Source organism: Lepidochelys olivacea, assembly GCF_965140295.1.
Source record: "Lepidochelys olivacea isolate rLepOli2 genome assembly, chromosome: 1".
Lineage (NCBI taxonomy): Eukaryota > Metazoa > Chordata > Testudines > Cheloniidae > Lepidochelys > Lepidochelys olivacea.
In genome coordinates this window covers 218,343,381-218,360,554 of record NC_140411.1, presented here as the reverse complement: position 1 = coordinate 218,360,554, position 17,174 = coordinate 218,343,381, and the positions used below count along the sequence as shown (strand labels likewise).

At 47.2% G+C, this 17,174-nt stretch overlaps 1 protein-coding gene across 2 annotated transcripts in view; it reads left to right on the top strand.

The window, feature by feature from the left end:
• Positions 1-385: 385 nt before the first annotated feature.
• Positions 386-17,174, top strand: part of LOC311525815 (alpha-2-macroglobulin-like protein 1) — a 49,453-nt gene continuing 32,664 nt past the window's right edge. Inside the window, exons 1-13 of one of the 2 annotated variants that reach the window (XM_084638208.1) lie at positions 386-524; positions 3,240-3,423; positions 4,706-4,747; positions 5,211-5,355; positions 6,102-6,154; positions 7,916-7,936; positions 8,388-8,556; positions 9,241-9,325; positions 10,351-10,474; positions 11,959-12,073; positions 13,673-13,782; positions 14,801-14,965; positions 16,936-17,169. In XM_084638208.1, coding sequence (XP_084494334.1) covers positions 457-524; positions 3,240-3,423; positions 4,706-4,747; positions 5,211-5,355; positions 6,102-6,154; positions 7,916-7,936; positions 8,388-8,556; positions 9,241-9,325; positions 10,351-10,474; positions 11,959-12,073; positions 13,673-13,782; positions 14,801-14,965; positions 16,936-17,169 — 1,515 coding nt within the window. In that variant the 5' untranslated portion in view covers positions 386-456. The remainder of the gene's footprint in view (positions 525-3,239; positions 3,424-4,705; positions 4,748-5,210; positions 5,356-6,101; positions 6,155-7,915; positions 7,937-8,387; positions 8,557-9,240; positions 9,326-10,350; positions 10,475-11,958; positions 12,074-13,672; positions 13,783-14,800; positions 14,966-16,935; positions 17,170-17,174) is intronic. The other variant, XM_084638207.1, reaches the window with a different exon arrangement.

The following is a 17,174-nucleotide window of genomic DNA, read 5'->3' as shown; positions in this document are numbered from 1 at the left end:
ACTTCCCCCTGTAGAAGAGCTGAGAACAGGGGATAGGGACTGGTGTACAACCTTAACTTTCACTGCATGCTATAGTCACGTGCCGTGCCAGACACATGTGAAGATTCTTACTCCCATTATACCTACTCACTCTGTATTACAGCTCACCAGCTCAGGGATGAGATCCATAAGTCATTATCAAAGACTTTTTTTACACACTTGGTCACAGACACATTCCAGAATGGGGTAGGAGGAGGTCTGGTCATATGTGGCCTTTGCCAAGTTCCTAGTGGAGGTGGGTAAATATTGTCAATGTAATTAGCCCAGGGGAGATGAGATCCCTATACCCTATGGGTCAAGCACCCTTTGGACTTAGGAGTCTGTGTGGTGATATTTAGAACTCAACCCCTGGAGTCGATAGCCAGCTGCTCTAGATTTAAGTGTGGATCTCACCAGCTGTGCGTCCCAGCCCAAGCAATGCAGGGAGTATCGCTCCTCTGGGCCCTGGCTCTGCTCCCAATTGCAGCTCCAGAAACTCTGAATCCGTAAGGTTTTCCACTTTTGTTTGCTGGGGCTCAGTAGACAAAAAAGTCATTGTGGGGAGAGGAGGGGAGGTGGCTGAATTGGCTAGATTCCAGGTGCTGAGCTACTGGGGGCCTTATTTTCCGAGGTGCCAAGCATCTGCAACTCCCAGTGACTTTAATAGGAGTTGTGGATGCTTAGCACCTATGAAAATGAGCACAGCTGTAACTAGGCATTTTAGCATCCAGGGCAAGCAAGCATATTTGCACCACCTTTTGAGGGTTTTGGGGGGTTTTTTTGGTCATTTTTCCACCCCCGCAGCCTTGTACCCTGGGTGGCTGCCCCACTTGCCCTACCCTGGTCATGGCCCTGAAAATGAGATCTTTGGTGTTGGCCTTGTTCCCTCTTTTCACACCATTCATGATTTTATAGACCTCTATCATATCCCCCCTTAGCTGTCTCTTTTCTAAGCTGAAAAGTCCCAGTCTTATTAATCTTTCCTCACATGGAACCAGTTCCATTCCCTTAATCATTTTCATTGTCCTTCTTTGCACCTTTCCAATTCTAGTTTATCTTTTTTGAGATGGGGCAACCAGATCTACATGCCGTATTCAAGATGTGGGTGTACCAGGGATTTATATAGTGGCATTATGATATTTTCTGTTTTATTATTTATCCCTTTCCTAATGGTTCCTAACACTGTTAGCTTTTTTTGAATGCTGCTGCACACTGAGTGGATGTTTTCAGGGAACTATCCACAATGATGCCAATCTCTTTCTTGAGTGTTAATAGCTAGTTTAGACCCCATTATTTTGTATATATAGCTGGGATTATTTTCCAGTGTGCACTACTTTGCACTTATCAATATTTAATTTAATTTGCCATTTTGTCACCTCATCACCCAGCTTACAGTCAGCTTTGAACTTAACTATCTTGAGTAATTTTATATCATCTGAAAATTTTGCCACCTCACAGTTCACCCCTTTTCCAGATCATTTATGAATATGTTGAACAGCACTGGCCCCAGTACAGACCCTTGGGGGACCCAGCTCCATTCCCCTCTCCCTTCTGAAAACTGAGCAATTATTCCTACCCTTTGATTCCTATCTTTTAACCAGCTACTGATCCATGAAATGACCTTCCCTCTTATCCCATGACAGCTTACTTTGCTTAAGAACCTTTGGTTTGGGACCTTGTCAAAATCTTTCTGAAAGTCCAAATACACTATATTGACTGGATCACCCTTGTCCACATGCTTGTTGTCCCTCAAAGCATTCTAATAGATTGATGAGGCATTTTTTCCCTTTACAAAAGCCGTATTGACTCTTCCCCAACATATTGTGTTCATCTATGTGTCTGATAACTTTCTTCTTTACTGTAATTTTAACCAGTTTACCCGGTACTGAAGTTAGGCTTACCAGTCTGTAATTGCCAGGATCACTTCTGGAGCCTTCTTTAAAAATAAGTGTTAATGTATCCTCTAGTCATTTGGTACAGAGGCTGATTTAAGGAATAGGTTACATACCACAGTTAGTAGTTCTGCAATTTCATATTTGAATTCCTTCAGAACTCTTGGGTGAATACCACCTAGTCCTGGTGTCTTATTTCTGTTTAATTTATCAATTTGTTTCAAAACCTCCTCTATCAACACCTCAATCTAGGACAGTTCCTCAGATTTGTCACCTAAAAAGAATGGCTAAGGTGTGGCAATCTCCCTCACATCCTCTGCTGTGAAGACTGATGCAAAAAATTCATTTAGCTTCCCTGCAATGACCTTGTCTTCCTTGAGTGCTCCTTTAGCACCTGTGATCATCCAGTGGCCCCCAGGCTTCCTGCTTCTGATCTACTGAAAAATTGTTTTGCTGTTAGATTTTGTGTTCTTAGCTAGCTGTTCTTCAATTTCTTTCTTGGCTCACCTAATTATACTTTTACACTTGACTTGCCACCGTTCCTTTCTATTTTTCTCATTAGGATTTGATTTCCAATTTTTAAATGATGCATTTTTGCCTCTAATCCCCTCTTTAACTCTGCTGCTTAAGCATGGTAGCATTTTTTGGTCCTCTTACTTTTTTTTTATGAGGACCTAAGGAATGGACTAGAGCAGTGATGTGTAAACTGGGGGAGGAGGGTGGAGTGGCAAGAAGTTCTTGGGGGGTGGGAGGAGGAAGAAACTGGGATCCCGTGGGTCCCACAGGATCCAGTGCCATAATAGCAGGAGCAGGCTAAAATTAGAGTGGGTATTGTGAGGACGGGACGGGAGTGGGATTAAAACAATAGTCCTCCCACACCGCAAACAACGTGAATGCCCTGGCTGGCAGCAGCTGCTCTCCGGTCACCCATATCTGAAGGCAGCACTGCCGCCAGCAGCAGCACAGAAGTAAGGGACTACTTCAAATTACAAGTGGGGGGGGGGCATGACAAATTCTGTGAATGGTAAGGGGGGTGCAACTGGAAAAGTCTGCACACACTGGGCTAGACTGCTCCTGCCCTGAATCAGACACCCATCTCCTGGGTATGATAGATCTATGCCAGTGTATTGTGCCATGCTCTGATTCCATACTTGGCACACTGCCTCCTGCTGGGATGGGAAGGGAAGTGTACCACAAGTTCCTCCACTCAGGGTCTATAAAACCTCTCTGATCCATGCTGGAGAAGTAGAGAGGTCCTCCCTTGGCCTGCCCACCTGAGACACTGAATTCCCCATCCCCCATTTCCCCATCTCCTCTCTCTCCTCCTAGTTACTATGTGGTAGTAATCCCAGCCATCATTCACCATCCTGGCCATGAGAAGGTCTGCATCCACCTCAGCTCCCTCCCTGAGACTGTCCACGTGGCTGTCACCTTGGAGATGCAAACCCAGAATCACACCCTGGTGGAGAAGGATGTGGAGAAGCCAGGAATCTTTGAGTGCATCAGCTTCAAGGTGAGCTCAGGTGCTGCTCCTGATTCTATAGGGAGCACTCTTGCCTCCAAGTCAGAAATGAGTCCTCTGCCCCTAGTGCACTCTATGCTACACTCCACTGCTGTGTGCGATGCTACCCTGACTTCTCTAACCAAGCAGGTTCAGTCCATCCCTACCACCCCTGGGCAGAGCACCCAACAGTCTAACTGACTAGAAAGGATTTCCATTATTTAAACCAAAATTTACTACTTTGCTCAGTTTCATGCCATTTAATCCTAGTTAAACCCTGCAGGAAAACCAGACCTCTTCTTCCTTGGTGTTTACGTAGTTCATTAACCAATCTAATGTATATAGACTAAGTTATTTTCCTCTTTCCTCATAAATCAGTCACTCTAGTTTGTTTAGAGTGTGGTTCTGCCCTAAAATGTGATTAGGTAAAGTGGTTCCCTTCCTACCCAGTAACACATGAGCTTCTATGTGCATTCAGGGTCATGGTTCCTGACTCTCCTGACACATTGGTTTTGCTCCCTTTCACACCTGTTCTTCCCACAGAGTCAGCCCAGTGAGAGGGAGCTGGAGTTTGGTCTGATCTGTGTATCAACAAAAGAATTACTAAGTTCTCATTGCAGAGCCTTATTGCAGGTGATGATGTGGGTGAAGGGGAAAAAGCCCAGTATGACTCTCAGAGCCCAGGGGGCGTATGCAATTAGAAAAGACCTTTCTACTTGGAAACTGAGTCCCTTTGAGCTAGCCTGAGAGACAATAAACATGGAACCCAACAAAGTCATTCTTACAGAGTCATTTTTCAGAGTAAAACTGCTCTCTAACTATTTGTGGTGCTCGTCACTGGATGTCCCTGGGCTTTATTGATATCACCCTGGTGCTGAGGTGCACTGAACTGTGTATAGTATAATAGTCTTTCCAGTGCTGTGTTAGTTGGCTCCACATCAGACTACACGAGGCCTCTCTTAGTCCAAGAATACTGTCTGCAGGGTCCATTTTACAGGTTGGTCTTCAAGTGGTGCAACCCTACAATAACAAATCAAGGATCATCACTGCACCACCTCCCACCATGCCCCCTCCTGCTCCTTATCCTTCCAAATGTTTCCTTTAGGATCAGGTTGGCTAGAAATGGGCTCCAGCCACAGAATTTGGATCCAGATCTCCAATGTCCTGCAGTTTTGGGGTTGTTTAGCTCTGGGGCCATTTACCATCCTGGTGTGTGAGAAATAAAATCTCACTGATGTATTTGTTTTCTTTTTTCCTCTTGCCTCAACTCACCCACCCCACCCCCATTCTGCAGGTGCCAGCCTTCGTTCCTAGGGAAAAACAGTTTAACGAACCAGTAAGTCTCACATTTCCCAACCCCCTTTGTTCCCACAAACCAGAGGGCTCCAATCCCCCCCAACACACACACACTCCCAGGGACTAGCACAGCTAAATGGAGGGAGGAGGAGAAGATATGGAGGCTGGCATGAGACAGGGGAAAAGGAGGAGGAGGGAAAATGGGGACCTTGACAATAGGAGAAGGATGGGCAGAGGAGGGGCAAAGGGGAAGAAGGGGAGCCCAAGAATGGGTATGGGAGGGAGAAGAGGAGGAAAAAGCCTATGGAGGGGGAGGATGAGAGAGATAGGAGGAATGGGGATTTGTTTTAATCCATCATCTCCTGGGAACACAGGAGATGGCAGATAAAGGCCTGTCTCCTAGGACCTACCCTGGGTGGGTAGGCAGAGTAGCTTCCCCACACAAAGTGGCCTCCGGATCTCAGTCCTGCCACTGAGGTGCCAGTTTCTTTTGCATCTCTCAGGCAGATGAAGTGGCCTCTGTGCATGCAGTGATCCACAGGGGGGAGAGGGTGAACTACGAGGGCCGCAAGAAGGTGCTGGTGAGAGGACAGAATGCAAGGATTGTCATAGACACAGACAAGCCCTTCTATAAACCTGGAGAGACAGGTACAAACGGCAAGAGGCACATGGAGCTTGGGGGTGGGGACTCGGTGGCTGTCCACAGCAGGGGATGGTGATCTCCTCAGATATAACAAGCTATGCTGGATAGGGCCTGAGGGAAAACAGATCCCTAAGTCACCAGATGCTGCAGGGAGTGGGGTAGGTGCGTCACTACAAGATGCTCTCCCCTCTGAGTCAGCAGTGTCCCCAGTGCCCCAGTGTGGTGCTCAGGGGCACTATGGTGGTGGAAGTACTATCTCTCAGGTGGGACCTGAAAGAAAGGCCATGGCTACTCAGGTCATGGGACATCCCCTAGAGCTTTTACCAGAGTATTATTATGGTCTGTATTAGAGCAGCACCTAGAAACACCACACCAGATGTCATTGTATTGGCTGCTGGGGAAACACACAGTGAGAGACAGTCCCTGCCCTCAAAAGTTTACAGTTTAAATAGACCAGACAGAAAACAGGTGGGAGGGGCCAAGAAGAGTTGCTGTTTTATAATAATAATTAAATAAATAAAAGTAATTATTATTATTATGCCAGGACACATGTAATGAGTTTACCAAGCCTCATCTGCGTATAAACCATCATAGGCAGAAGTGTGTTATTGCAGGGGGTCTTCAGGAAAGGGTCAGTAGCTCTGAGGATAAGAACAGGGAGAGGATATCTGAGAATAGGAAGGGAGGTACAGAGCTATCCAGGGGTCTGTTGCACACTGAGTAACTTGCTGTGCTTTCTGTATTTCTTCAGTGAAGTTTCGAATTGTGACCCTTGATGAGGATTTTAAGGCCATAGATAAAGTGGTGAGTATCCCTCTGGCTTTCCAGGAAGTAGGGGCCATCAGTGTGCTGAATGTGCCAAGTCTCAGCAGATAAACAGAGTGATACCCACAGGAATTACACTAGTGAGAGACACCTAACCTGCCCTGTGTGCTCGCTATTAATAGAGAACAGGGCTGGGATAGCTCCTATTGTTTTAATTTAACTGGAATAAAGGGGCCCAGAGAGTCGAAGGTGTTAGTGTAAACAGTGTCAAACAAGGTTCAGAGTTTGGCATACGGACACCTTGCTTATTACCAAGGCACACACCATTAAAAATCAAGCTAACCTTTCATTAAAGATCCAGAAAAGAAGGAAAGACAGTTAATGCATTTTAAATGTAAAGTATTAAGTAAGGCTTTCATTTAAATAATATCCCTTGTTCCCTTTCCCTTTAGCTGTAGAGAGCTTTTAGAAGGAAACCCCCCTTCTGACAGGCTTTTAGGTAGCATCAAAGATGGTAACAGCTGTTCTTTTGGGGGGAAAAGAGAAGTTAGTTGAAATGGGCTGGAGCTGTTGCTGCTGCTGTTGTTAAGAAGAGAAAAGACCAGCAAAGACAGAAAATGCAGCTTCTGTCTCCGAGGTTGATTTTCACTTGCAACCTCACTGCTAGAAAAACACAGGCCTGGCACATGGGTTTGTCAGCCACTCCCAAGACCTGGCAAACTTTTATCAACATCAGGCTTTTAGTTGCCTCTTTCTGGTCACAGGCTTACAGCAGTGCTGCAAAAGATACAGTCTTGGCCAGTTAAGCCAGACTCTGAGGGTGTGTCTATGCTGCAATAAAAGACCCGTGAAACAGCCACAGCTGGCCCGGGTCAGCTGATTCAGGCTCACAGGGCTTGGCCTGTGGGGTCATAAAACTGCAATGTAGACACTCAGGCTTGGGCTAGAGCCCAGGCTTTGAGACCCTGTGTAGAGGATGAGGCTACAGCCTGAGCTGAATGTCTACATTGCTATTTTTAGCCCATGAGCCGGAGTCTTGCAAGCCTGAGTCAGCTGACCTGTGTTCTGTGACTCAGTGCCATGAGGAGAGGGGTAGGAAAGAGAAGAAATAAGGTAGGCAAGGAAAAGAGCACACAAAGGGGGTGGGGCACTGGTGGTGGGGGTTGTGTGACAAAGTCTCACATCCTAAGTTGTGTTTGGGATTTAGCTGATGCTGGTAGATGTGACAGTGTCATCTGGCTTCCCTTTTTGTCCCAGTCTGGTTAGGACTTCTCTCAGGATTAGAATAAAGAACGTCCAGGGTCCCAGGAGACAGTGAGGATGGCAGCCATGATGGTGAAGCTCACTCCAGTCACCAATTTTTCTCTCCAAAAGGGAGCAAGGGGTAGAATAGCCTCTCCCCTATTATTCTGTCCACCAGTTAGGTCCAATTTCCAACATACCAATTTTGGTTCATTGATTTTCGGTCTCACTGTCTTGTTTACCAAGCATGATCTTAACACAGTGCCTGAATCACTTCACAGTTGAGCTCACAATTAGGGTACATTTGTCAGTGCAATGACCACAACAGGGCCTGGGACTCCATGGGGAACACACCTCTGGGGGTCACCTCCCCAGCCCCTCCATTCCTGTGGCAAAGGGAGCAGAGACCTTGGTGTGAAATGGGGACTGTTTGGGTCTGAGTTTAGGGGCAGGCTCTCCTGAGGTGGGGCCAGTGGCTGGGTGTTAATGATGCTGGGGCACGTGGACGTTGTTGCTCTCTACGTAACAGTGATGTTGTTTCTCTCTTGTGTTTTGCAGTATCCCCTGGTGCTGTTGCAGGTGAGTGACCAGGAGCTGACATCTGGGAGCTTTCTTCTCTGCTCCATCATGCCCTTTGTACTCCAGGAGGGCGCCATGCCCTAAATTGCTATATCAGAGATAAGATATCTGCATCTTGGCTGTACCCTGCCCCAACACCCTGCCCCTGCAGTGTTACCAGCAGTTAATGGCCCAGAGCGAAAGTAGAGGCACGACTTGAAGCAACAGTAAATGAGGGGAATGTCCAGCTATCCAAAAAAACCCAAAGAGGATGAGGAGACTCAGGGCGGGCTGTGACCGCCTCAGACAGCCTGTGCATCGGGGCAATGCATGGGGCTGTGATCCCTGGTACTGTCCTCACTCATTCTGTGTGTGTGTGACTGTGCTTCTGAGTGGCTGTGCATGCATACATGACTATTCGCAGCAGTGCATATCTGAACACATGTGATTATGCATGTGTGTTCCTGCACAGGATCCCAATGGGAACCGGATTAGCCAGTGGGTGGACGTGAAGCCAAGACAAGGCATTGTGGATCTGTCCTTCCCCTTGGCCTCTGAAGCAGCCATGGGGAAATACACCATCAAAGTGGACAAGGATATGCCTCGAGGGCTTGAGGCAACCTTCAAGGTGGAGGAATATGGTTAGTCTTGGAAGGAAGTGTGAGACAGCATTAGGAGCTGGGGAATGAAGTCTGTAATGGGAGCCTCCCTGCTAGAGTCCATGTTTCTATTCATTGGATTTCTCCACTTAGGTAAACTTCAGTTTTGGGGTACAGAGTCCCCTCCCCTGATCCAGTCCTTAGTGCTTTCCATCCTGTGCTTCACTCACCCAGCCACACACTGCTCCCCTGGTGGCACCCCAGTCCCACCCTGGAGGGAGAGAGTGGAATTCAGCTCCAATGTGCATTCAGTCCTGAGCTCCAACTACACATATGTACCAGTGCACAGACCTTCACCATGGGGCCCTAGCCCTGTGCTGACAGCTCCTCCAGCAATTTAGTCTCCATGTTCATTCAGGCCAGGGCTTTGCTTTCACAAAATCGGTGCTCCCCTAGTCTGGAGGGATCCCAGTCTCCTGGGAGTGAGGCAGAATTCAGTCACCATGTTAACTCAGTCCTGACTTCCTGCTCCCTTCCACCCCTCAACTGCTCTCTCCACGGGACCCCTGGCCTGATGGTACCCATTCCCTCCTAAGGGTGAGTTACTCTCCATATCCATCTAGTGTTGGGTCAGTGTTTCAGAGATTATGCTGTGGATGCAGAGGGTGAGTTCCCCTATTTGGCTTATGCTCTCAACCTGCCCCCCTTCCCAACTCTCTTCTGCAGAGCTGCCCAAGTTTGAGCTGGTGTTTAACGTTCCGCCACTGGTCACCACTTCAGAAGAGGAATTTCAGTTCACGGTTTGTGGCAGGTGAGTGGCACTGCTCTGTCGCTGTCCCATCCCCCACATCAGAGAGTGGCCTCTTGCTGCCAATGTACTGGCAGGAGCGTAAGGTCCTCCAGTGGTGTCTTCTCTCTCCTAGTGGTGGGGCCCAAATCACAGCAAGGAAAAGATTCCTCCAACACCCAATCATTAGATATGTCTGAAGAGACACAAAGTAGAAGTGTTCGGAACCTGGAATTCCTGAATTTAAAAAAACAAAAAACAAAAAAAACCCCACACCATTGTTCCAAAACAGAACAAAAACAATCTGAATTTACCACAGAACCACAGCTTCCAAATGTGGTTTTGACCATTTTGAAACATTTCCAAGACTCCTCACGCTGCCCTGAGCCCTGACAACCTGCCAGATAGGGAGCCAGACAGCTTGGAGATGCTGGGAGCTTGGAAATTGGGTCTCCCAGGGCTTCTGACAAGCCAGAAACTTGGAAACCCTGGTAACCCCAGGTCTGCAGCAGTCCACCTAGCAGGTGTCTCTGGAGCTGGGGAGTAGGAGCCTGTAAGGCTGCCCCTGGCAGCTTGCCAGGGGGGCTGCAAAGAAGTGTGGGAGCCAAAATGTTGGGAATGACTTTCCAGTGGAAAAATCAAAATTTTCCTGACAATTGAAAATTTTCCACAGAAAATGCCTTTATTTGCAGAAAGTGAATTTTCCATCAACAAAACATTCTGACAGAACTGCCGACTAGCTCTGCCACAAGGGCTACGTGGGGAAAGCCCAGACCTCAGTGGAGATACTGATTGGGGAGGATCCTTTCATACAGATCCTGTTCCCCATTTAAAGAGGATACAGTGCAAGTGAGGTGACTTCCAGGGGTGTATATCCTGCAGACATCTCAGGCCCTCTTCCTTATTTCAAAGGGGGTGCAGTGGCTGGAGAGGTAGACACTTTTAATATCCATCTTCTCCCTCGGAAGGGGTTGCTAGTGCCCTTCATTCTACTCTTTTTGCTGAACTATCTGATACATCTGTCAGTGTTTTCTGTCCTTCTGATCCAGGTACACCTATGGGAAACCTGTTCAGGGGAAGATAAAGGTCACTTTGATTTGGAGCCCGATGGATCTCCTTAAACAAGAAGAAAACAGGATATTGTCTACGAGAATTGGGGAGTATATGAGCCAGGTGAGCAGATGAGGAAGGAGAGATGACAGTCACCTCCAAGAACAGAATGTCAGTCCATATAATGTATTTAGGCATTTCTAATGTGCCCTGGTCCAGCTAGTCTGATTATTATTTCTCCTGCCTCACCGAAGCAGATCATAAATAGATCTGTCCTGTTATCTTGCCACCTGAATTACTACATTAAAGCACTGGTCCTGCTCCCCCTGTCTCCCATAACTGACAGAAGCCAATGCTGAATGGTTGGCGGGGGGCAGTATTGTAGGGCTGGCTTGACCTGAGTAATTGGACATGGGTGAGGTCTCATTTCTTGGGAGACAGGATTAGGGAAGTAAATGGACCAACAGCCTGGAAACAGAATGTCTGTGTTTGCTAAGCCCTCTAGAATGTGCAGCAGTATCCCACAGGAGGAATTTCTTCTTCCATTACCCTCCGTCATATCCCATGGAAGCAGATCACTGTCTCTCGCAGCTCACTTCTCATTAAACCAGATCAGACCACCAATTATTCCATCTATTCCAGGGGTCTGTTTCCTCCCATAATCAAACAGATTATTGATCTAATTTCTGGTATCCTGGTTCTGACAGGGGCCAGCACTGGATGCTTCATAGCTAACCCCCATACACAATTTGTTCCATATTCTTCTTCTCCCAATGACTCCAGATCCTCCTCACTCAATCTACAAGTCAAACGAGGATTTTCTAAATGTCAGTACTCAAAGCTGAGACCTGAAAGTCCAACTGGGTCTTTGCAGCACTAACAACCCAACCAGCTGTAAAGGCTCTGGAGCTGGAACCTCATTCTGCCAATGAGGCACAAGGCAGGTTGGATTCCAGCTCTCTGCTGTATGAGCTCTGCAGGGTTAACAGGAGCAAAACCATGTGTGTTAGACACAGAGCACAATAACAGTACTACTTTGCCTTCTCTTCTGCATCGGAGGGGCTGAACATACCCTCAGAGAGGGTCAGAGATTTCCAAAGCCAGACGGGATCACCAGATCATTTAGTCTGATGTCCTGTGTATCAAAGGCCACCAACACCACCCAGCACACACACACTAAGCTCAACAACTGTACTGGAACCAAAGTATTTTGGCCTTAAGAGACTAAACTATTATGTACAACAGGCAGAGAATAGGAAAGACCCTCTACCAACACTAGCTGGCTGAGCTCGGCCTAACTCAAGTTGTCAAAGCCTGTGTTTTTACAGCTAAGGTCATGGGGTTTAGTCCCAGTTCTCTCTAGGGATGTGTGTGATTTCTCTAATAAACATACCTTTTGTCTGCAGCCATGGATATATCATTCATCGGTGCCTGTCTAATCAATGTCATTTCTCCTCTCCCTAAGTGAGGAGTCCACCAGGGGTTTGATAAGATGTACTTTTAAGCAGTCATGGGACAGAGGGGAGGATTTTTAAGACTACCCAACATCTATAAACCACAGCCTCACTCATGCATCTTTCTTTCTCTCTCTCCATCTATGTCCCCAGACGAACAAGAAAGGTTGTGCCAATTTTACAGTAGATATGGATGACCTAGAAGTAAACAGCACTGCCTACAGGAGCTCTTTTTTCATTGCAGCAGAACTGGAAGAAGAAGGAACAGGTGCGGGGGAGGGGAGGACGCCAGGAGGGGAAGAGGAAAGGGGAGACATAGCCAGCGGCCTGTGCTACTCTTTTGCCGTGAAACCCTTGACTAACTGCATTTGTGTTTGGTTCCCTCCACACTTCTCCATTTCCAGTACAGATTGTTTTTTAACCTCGTATCTTTCAGCCAAGCCTCAGCCACTTCCAGTTTCTGGTATCGTCAGGGGGACTGAATTCCATTGTGTCTTGGTTATGTTGTGTATTAGGGCTCACTAGTCTTCTGCCATACCCGTGATTAGAATTCCTCTTTCTAGGTTCCCTGCTCACTAGATTTCTTAGTTCCTCAAATAGCGTCCAACAACAGTCACCAGCTAGTCACTAAAGTAAGCTCCAGCTCCACAAAACGTGACTCTCAATCAGCCACAGAACCATAGCTAGCCGTAGGCTAAGCAGCCTCTTATCCTTATGTCCCCAGTCAGGCATAAGAGTCTTTCCCCCACAATTAGTCCCTCACCACAGTCTCTTTAATAAGTTCCTATGCTAAGGACTATGTAGTCTTGTTCACATATTCCTGTCCTTCTTCTGCTCTCTGGCATCCCCAATACCAACACTGTTTTCTTCTAATCTGCCCCAAATGCCTCCTCATCCATCAATCAGACCATAACACGCCACACTCCAAACCCCCACCAGCTGCCCATTGCGCACTGTATCGAGCGCTAGCTTTTCTCCCCTGCCTTTAGGGCTTGATACAGCTCCACCCCAGCCTACATCTCTGACATCATCTCCTATTGTGTCCTTCTTTGTTCTGTCTGAGCCCTCCACGTCCCCCCTCTGCCATCTCTATGCCTTTCTCCGTGCTGTCCCCTGTGCTTGGAATAACATCCCAATCCCAGTCTGATTGCCTCCCAACCCTCTCCTCAGTCAGGTCCCTCCTGAAGACTTGCTTCTTCTGCATGGTCTTCAAACACTAACCTTCATCAGTCATAAGTCCTCTCCAGGCCAACTGCACATGGGAGGGAAGACATGGGAGAGTAAACAGAGCTTGACATATTTTACTAAAGTAACACAGTCCCTTGGCTCTCCCAGTGCATCTTATCAGCCAGTAATCAACTGCCTTAGTTGGTGTGACAAAGTCTCCCCATAGTGACTGGCTGCAGTAACCAGAGCAGCCTCCTCCCTACCCCCAAGTAACAGAGCTGCTCCTTTGGCTCTAGTAATAGTGGCTGGTGCTGAAAGTTGTGGGTTCAAGTCTCAGTGTCCATATGGATGTGGCTCAGGCTTGTTATGTAGCTAACATTTTGACTGTAAGCTTCAAGGGGAGGTTTCAGAGTAACAGCCGTGTTAGTCTGTATTCGCAAAAAGAAAAGGAGTACTTGTGGCACCTTAGCGACTAACCAATTTATTTGAGCATAAGCTTTCATGAGCTGCATCCGATGAAGTGAGCTGTAGCTCACGAAAGCTTATGCTCAAATAAATTGGTTAGTCTCTAAGGTGCCATAAGTCCTCCTTTTCTTTTTGCTTCATGGGGAGGACACTTGCCTTATTTTTTTGTCTCCTCTAGTGCGGAGTGCTTAACAAATGAGTCAGCATTTAACAGATGTCTCCTCTCTCCACCCAGGAGCCACGAACATGGGAATAGTCTCAGCTGCTATCGCTACCAAGATGGTGGAGGTGAACTTTGTCAATCTCAACCCCTTTTACAAACTTGGATTTCCATACATGGGAAAGGTAACACACGTTTCCCCCTTCCCTTCCCAAGGCAGTGACCTCTCTTCATACTTGGGAGGCAGGCATGGGGGAGAGGCAAGAATAATATTGCTGGGAATAAACTATGTGGAAAATGCTCAGCTGGTGTAAATTGGTGTTGCTCCATTGAAGTCAATGGCGCTATGCTGATTTATGCCAGCTGAGGATTGGATCCTCTCTGTCCACCTTTATGAGAAATTCTGACACCCCCCCCCCACATTCCCTCCTCTCTCCTAGCCTAGTCACCAAGTATGGGGAGTTAACTGTTTGGAAGATGGATTCTGTGGTCTCTGGAGTGCTTGTAGGAGCATTTCTCAACATTCTCCAAGAGTGATGTACTCTTCTGCTCTTAAAGATCTGTCTCTGTAAGGACATGCATGCAGGGGATGGTGTTATCTTTAGAAAGGTCTTTGCACAGTCACGTCAGGCCTAGCATAGACGACTGTGTAGTGATTTGACAGCAATCACGTCTGACCCCAATGCCCTAGTGCAGTGCTAGAGAGCATGGTACTGCAGCAGATGGCTCAATAGGGGATACTTTCCCCTCTGGGTCAGTACGGACCTAATGCCCCAGTGTGGGCTAGGAAGAATTGCGCTGCTGGAGTTTCAGATGAGATTTAAAATTGAAGTCCTAACCATTTCCAATCTTTAAGGACTAACTCTGTACTATTATGTAAAGGAAAAGATGTGTTAAACTCTGTGGCCAAGATAATTATCTTTCTTGTCCTTAAAATGCCCCCACTAGTCTCTCCCTTTCCTTCTTGTCCAAAACTCCTGCATATTGTTACTCTGCTGCTGATGTTGTTTCAGCAATGGACATTAGGACCCCTATATTCTGCCTGTAACCTATCAAGCACTTTGAGCCTTTATGTGGAAAGGGTTAGTATTAAGTGCCAGAACTCACCTGATTTCCAGCACGTAGAGGGTATCATGTCTCCCAACCCCCCAAGCACAGCGATTATTGGAACAGGTGGTGTTTATTTCCCTTTCTTCTTTGCAGATGTGCTTTACCATCAATGATGTTCCCGTCAAAAACCACACTGTCTACTTGACTGTGGATGTCAATGATGTGGAGACGCACCTGCCATACGTCACAGATGAGAAGGGTGAAGTCCACTTCTCACTAGACACTGCGAAATGGAACAATACTCTGGTTTCTCTGAGGGTGAGTCACAGAGGTGGACAAAGCAGGGTCAGAGCTAGGGGGGGGATCTGAAGAAAGATCAGAAGAAGTGGAAGCAGGCTGTGGAACCTTGGACTCCTGGCTCCCAGTACTGCACATTGCTCTGCCTGCCTTGGCAGCTTTAATGAGCCCTTCCTGTTAGCTGCCTGCCTTGACCAGGAAGACTCATAGCTCCATCGCAACAATTCAGCCCAATGTCCCATGTCCCAACAAAGGAAGTGCTTCCCTTGGGCAGGAGGAGCCTCCTTAAGTACAATTATATCTCCCTCTGCAGTCTCCCGTTTCCCTCCACTATTTGTAACCTTGGCAATATCTTTTATTCTCCTTGCTTCTGAGGCAGATTTTAAGATGTATTTTGAGAAATGCTATCACCTACATACCTGTCACTGAATGGGCACCAGTGTCCCAGAGGTATATGTGCCAAAGCCCCTTTCCTGATCCCCCACTGCCATCCATTCCCCACAGCCTGGGAGCTGGATTGGAACCAGTGCTCTACAACTGAAGTGCTCAACATTGTCTTCCCTGGCACTCTGGCTCTGTTCTGTTCCCCTGACACTGCAACCAGTGAATGACTTCCCAGTGAAAGTCTCCATAGCCTGTTCCCAGTACCGTGGCTATGTATTCTATGTACAAAGCATCAAGTGCTCTGCAGCAAACTGGGCCTAAATTCTGTGGCGAGGCCCCTTTGCTTCCTCCAGCACTTTGGGGCAGACAGCTGGAAATATCAGGGCAGCTGCAGGTCATTTTTAGACATGGAAGCTTTGCTTGACATAAATATTGAGGATGAATAATGCAACCCCTGGAGTAGCCCATGTCATTCATTGTTATAGCCTTGCTGAAACTGGTGAGGTTAACGGATGCCCTTTGTTTGGGTTCAAAGAAGAAACAATAGTGGGCCTAACCCAAAATGCAGGCCCACATCACCCCCAAAACAAAGGCATCTATCACTTTGCCCAGAAATTACAACTATGTGGATGGAGAGCTTTGCTGGGTACGGTTTTGGGGAGATGTGTGTGTGGGAGAGAGAAGCAGGAACAGGAGCCAAGAAACTGATAGAAACAGGCAGAGAAGGAGGCTACAGATGTAGCTTGGACTGATCATGGAGCGGCGTCCCTGGGAGAAGTTTAGAGAAAGGTGTTGGGTTGGATTCTGGCTAAAAGGTTTGGGGCTGTGAGCAAGGAAAGTAGCTCCTGTGGTTTGGTTCCTCCTGTGCTCAGAGAAACTGGACTTTGTACATTCCTTGTAAACACAAAACATTGCATCAAAGAAATGCCTGACTCTAGTTTCTGCTCCCCACCGGAATACACTACAAGACTCCACATTTTTGGCTAGCTGCTTGGGTCAAAAGGGGTAACATTGTTTTCATATTAAATTCAATTTATTTTACTCTGGCTCATAACTTTCATTTTTCAATCTGCTGCATATTTTGGTACTGAGGACACATAGTTGCATTATAGATGTTAGAGAAAGCTAGAGGTTTGGGCAGTTGAGCAGGGGATAACTGGGACTTTTGGCACCTGGGGAAGTGCAGAAGGCAGGCTGGGATTCTGGGACAAGTACATTAACTATTTCACTGCAGAAATATCCAGCTAACAATGTTGTCCTGTAACTGTTATCTGTAGGTTTCCAAGTTAACACGTTATTGCAATGAATGGGCAGTTCATACCTCTCTGGCTGTCTGCAGACTCAGGCAGGCATTACTGACTGCATGCAGTTCACATTTAAGTTCTCTGAAATCATGAGTGTTCAAAACAGAGTTGAAAAGAAAAAGGAAGCTCATATCCTGGAGTTCAGTTCTGCAGCTGGGGGTAGATTCTGCTGTAATTTCTGCCTCTGTGGATTACATGGGGCCCTGGACATATAACTCTGGTGGTCGCACTGCGTATTTCCCGCCTTTGTAGGCACCTCCATTGGTTAATTCTGACAGCTTGCCATGCATTTTTGCTCTGAAGGGCAGATACTCCATTGTGAACATAACCGAGGGGGATCTCTACACCATTGCAATAGTGCACCAGGAGGCTTTCAACTGGCTGAAACCTTTCTACTCTGAGAGCAACAGCTTCCTAGAGATCCAGCAGGTGGAGGAGGAGCTGCCCTGTGACCAGGAACAGGAAGTGCGGGTGGATTATATCTTGGACCGGAATGAGCTGGACCCTGGGGCAGATCATGTGGATTTCTATTATTTGGTGAG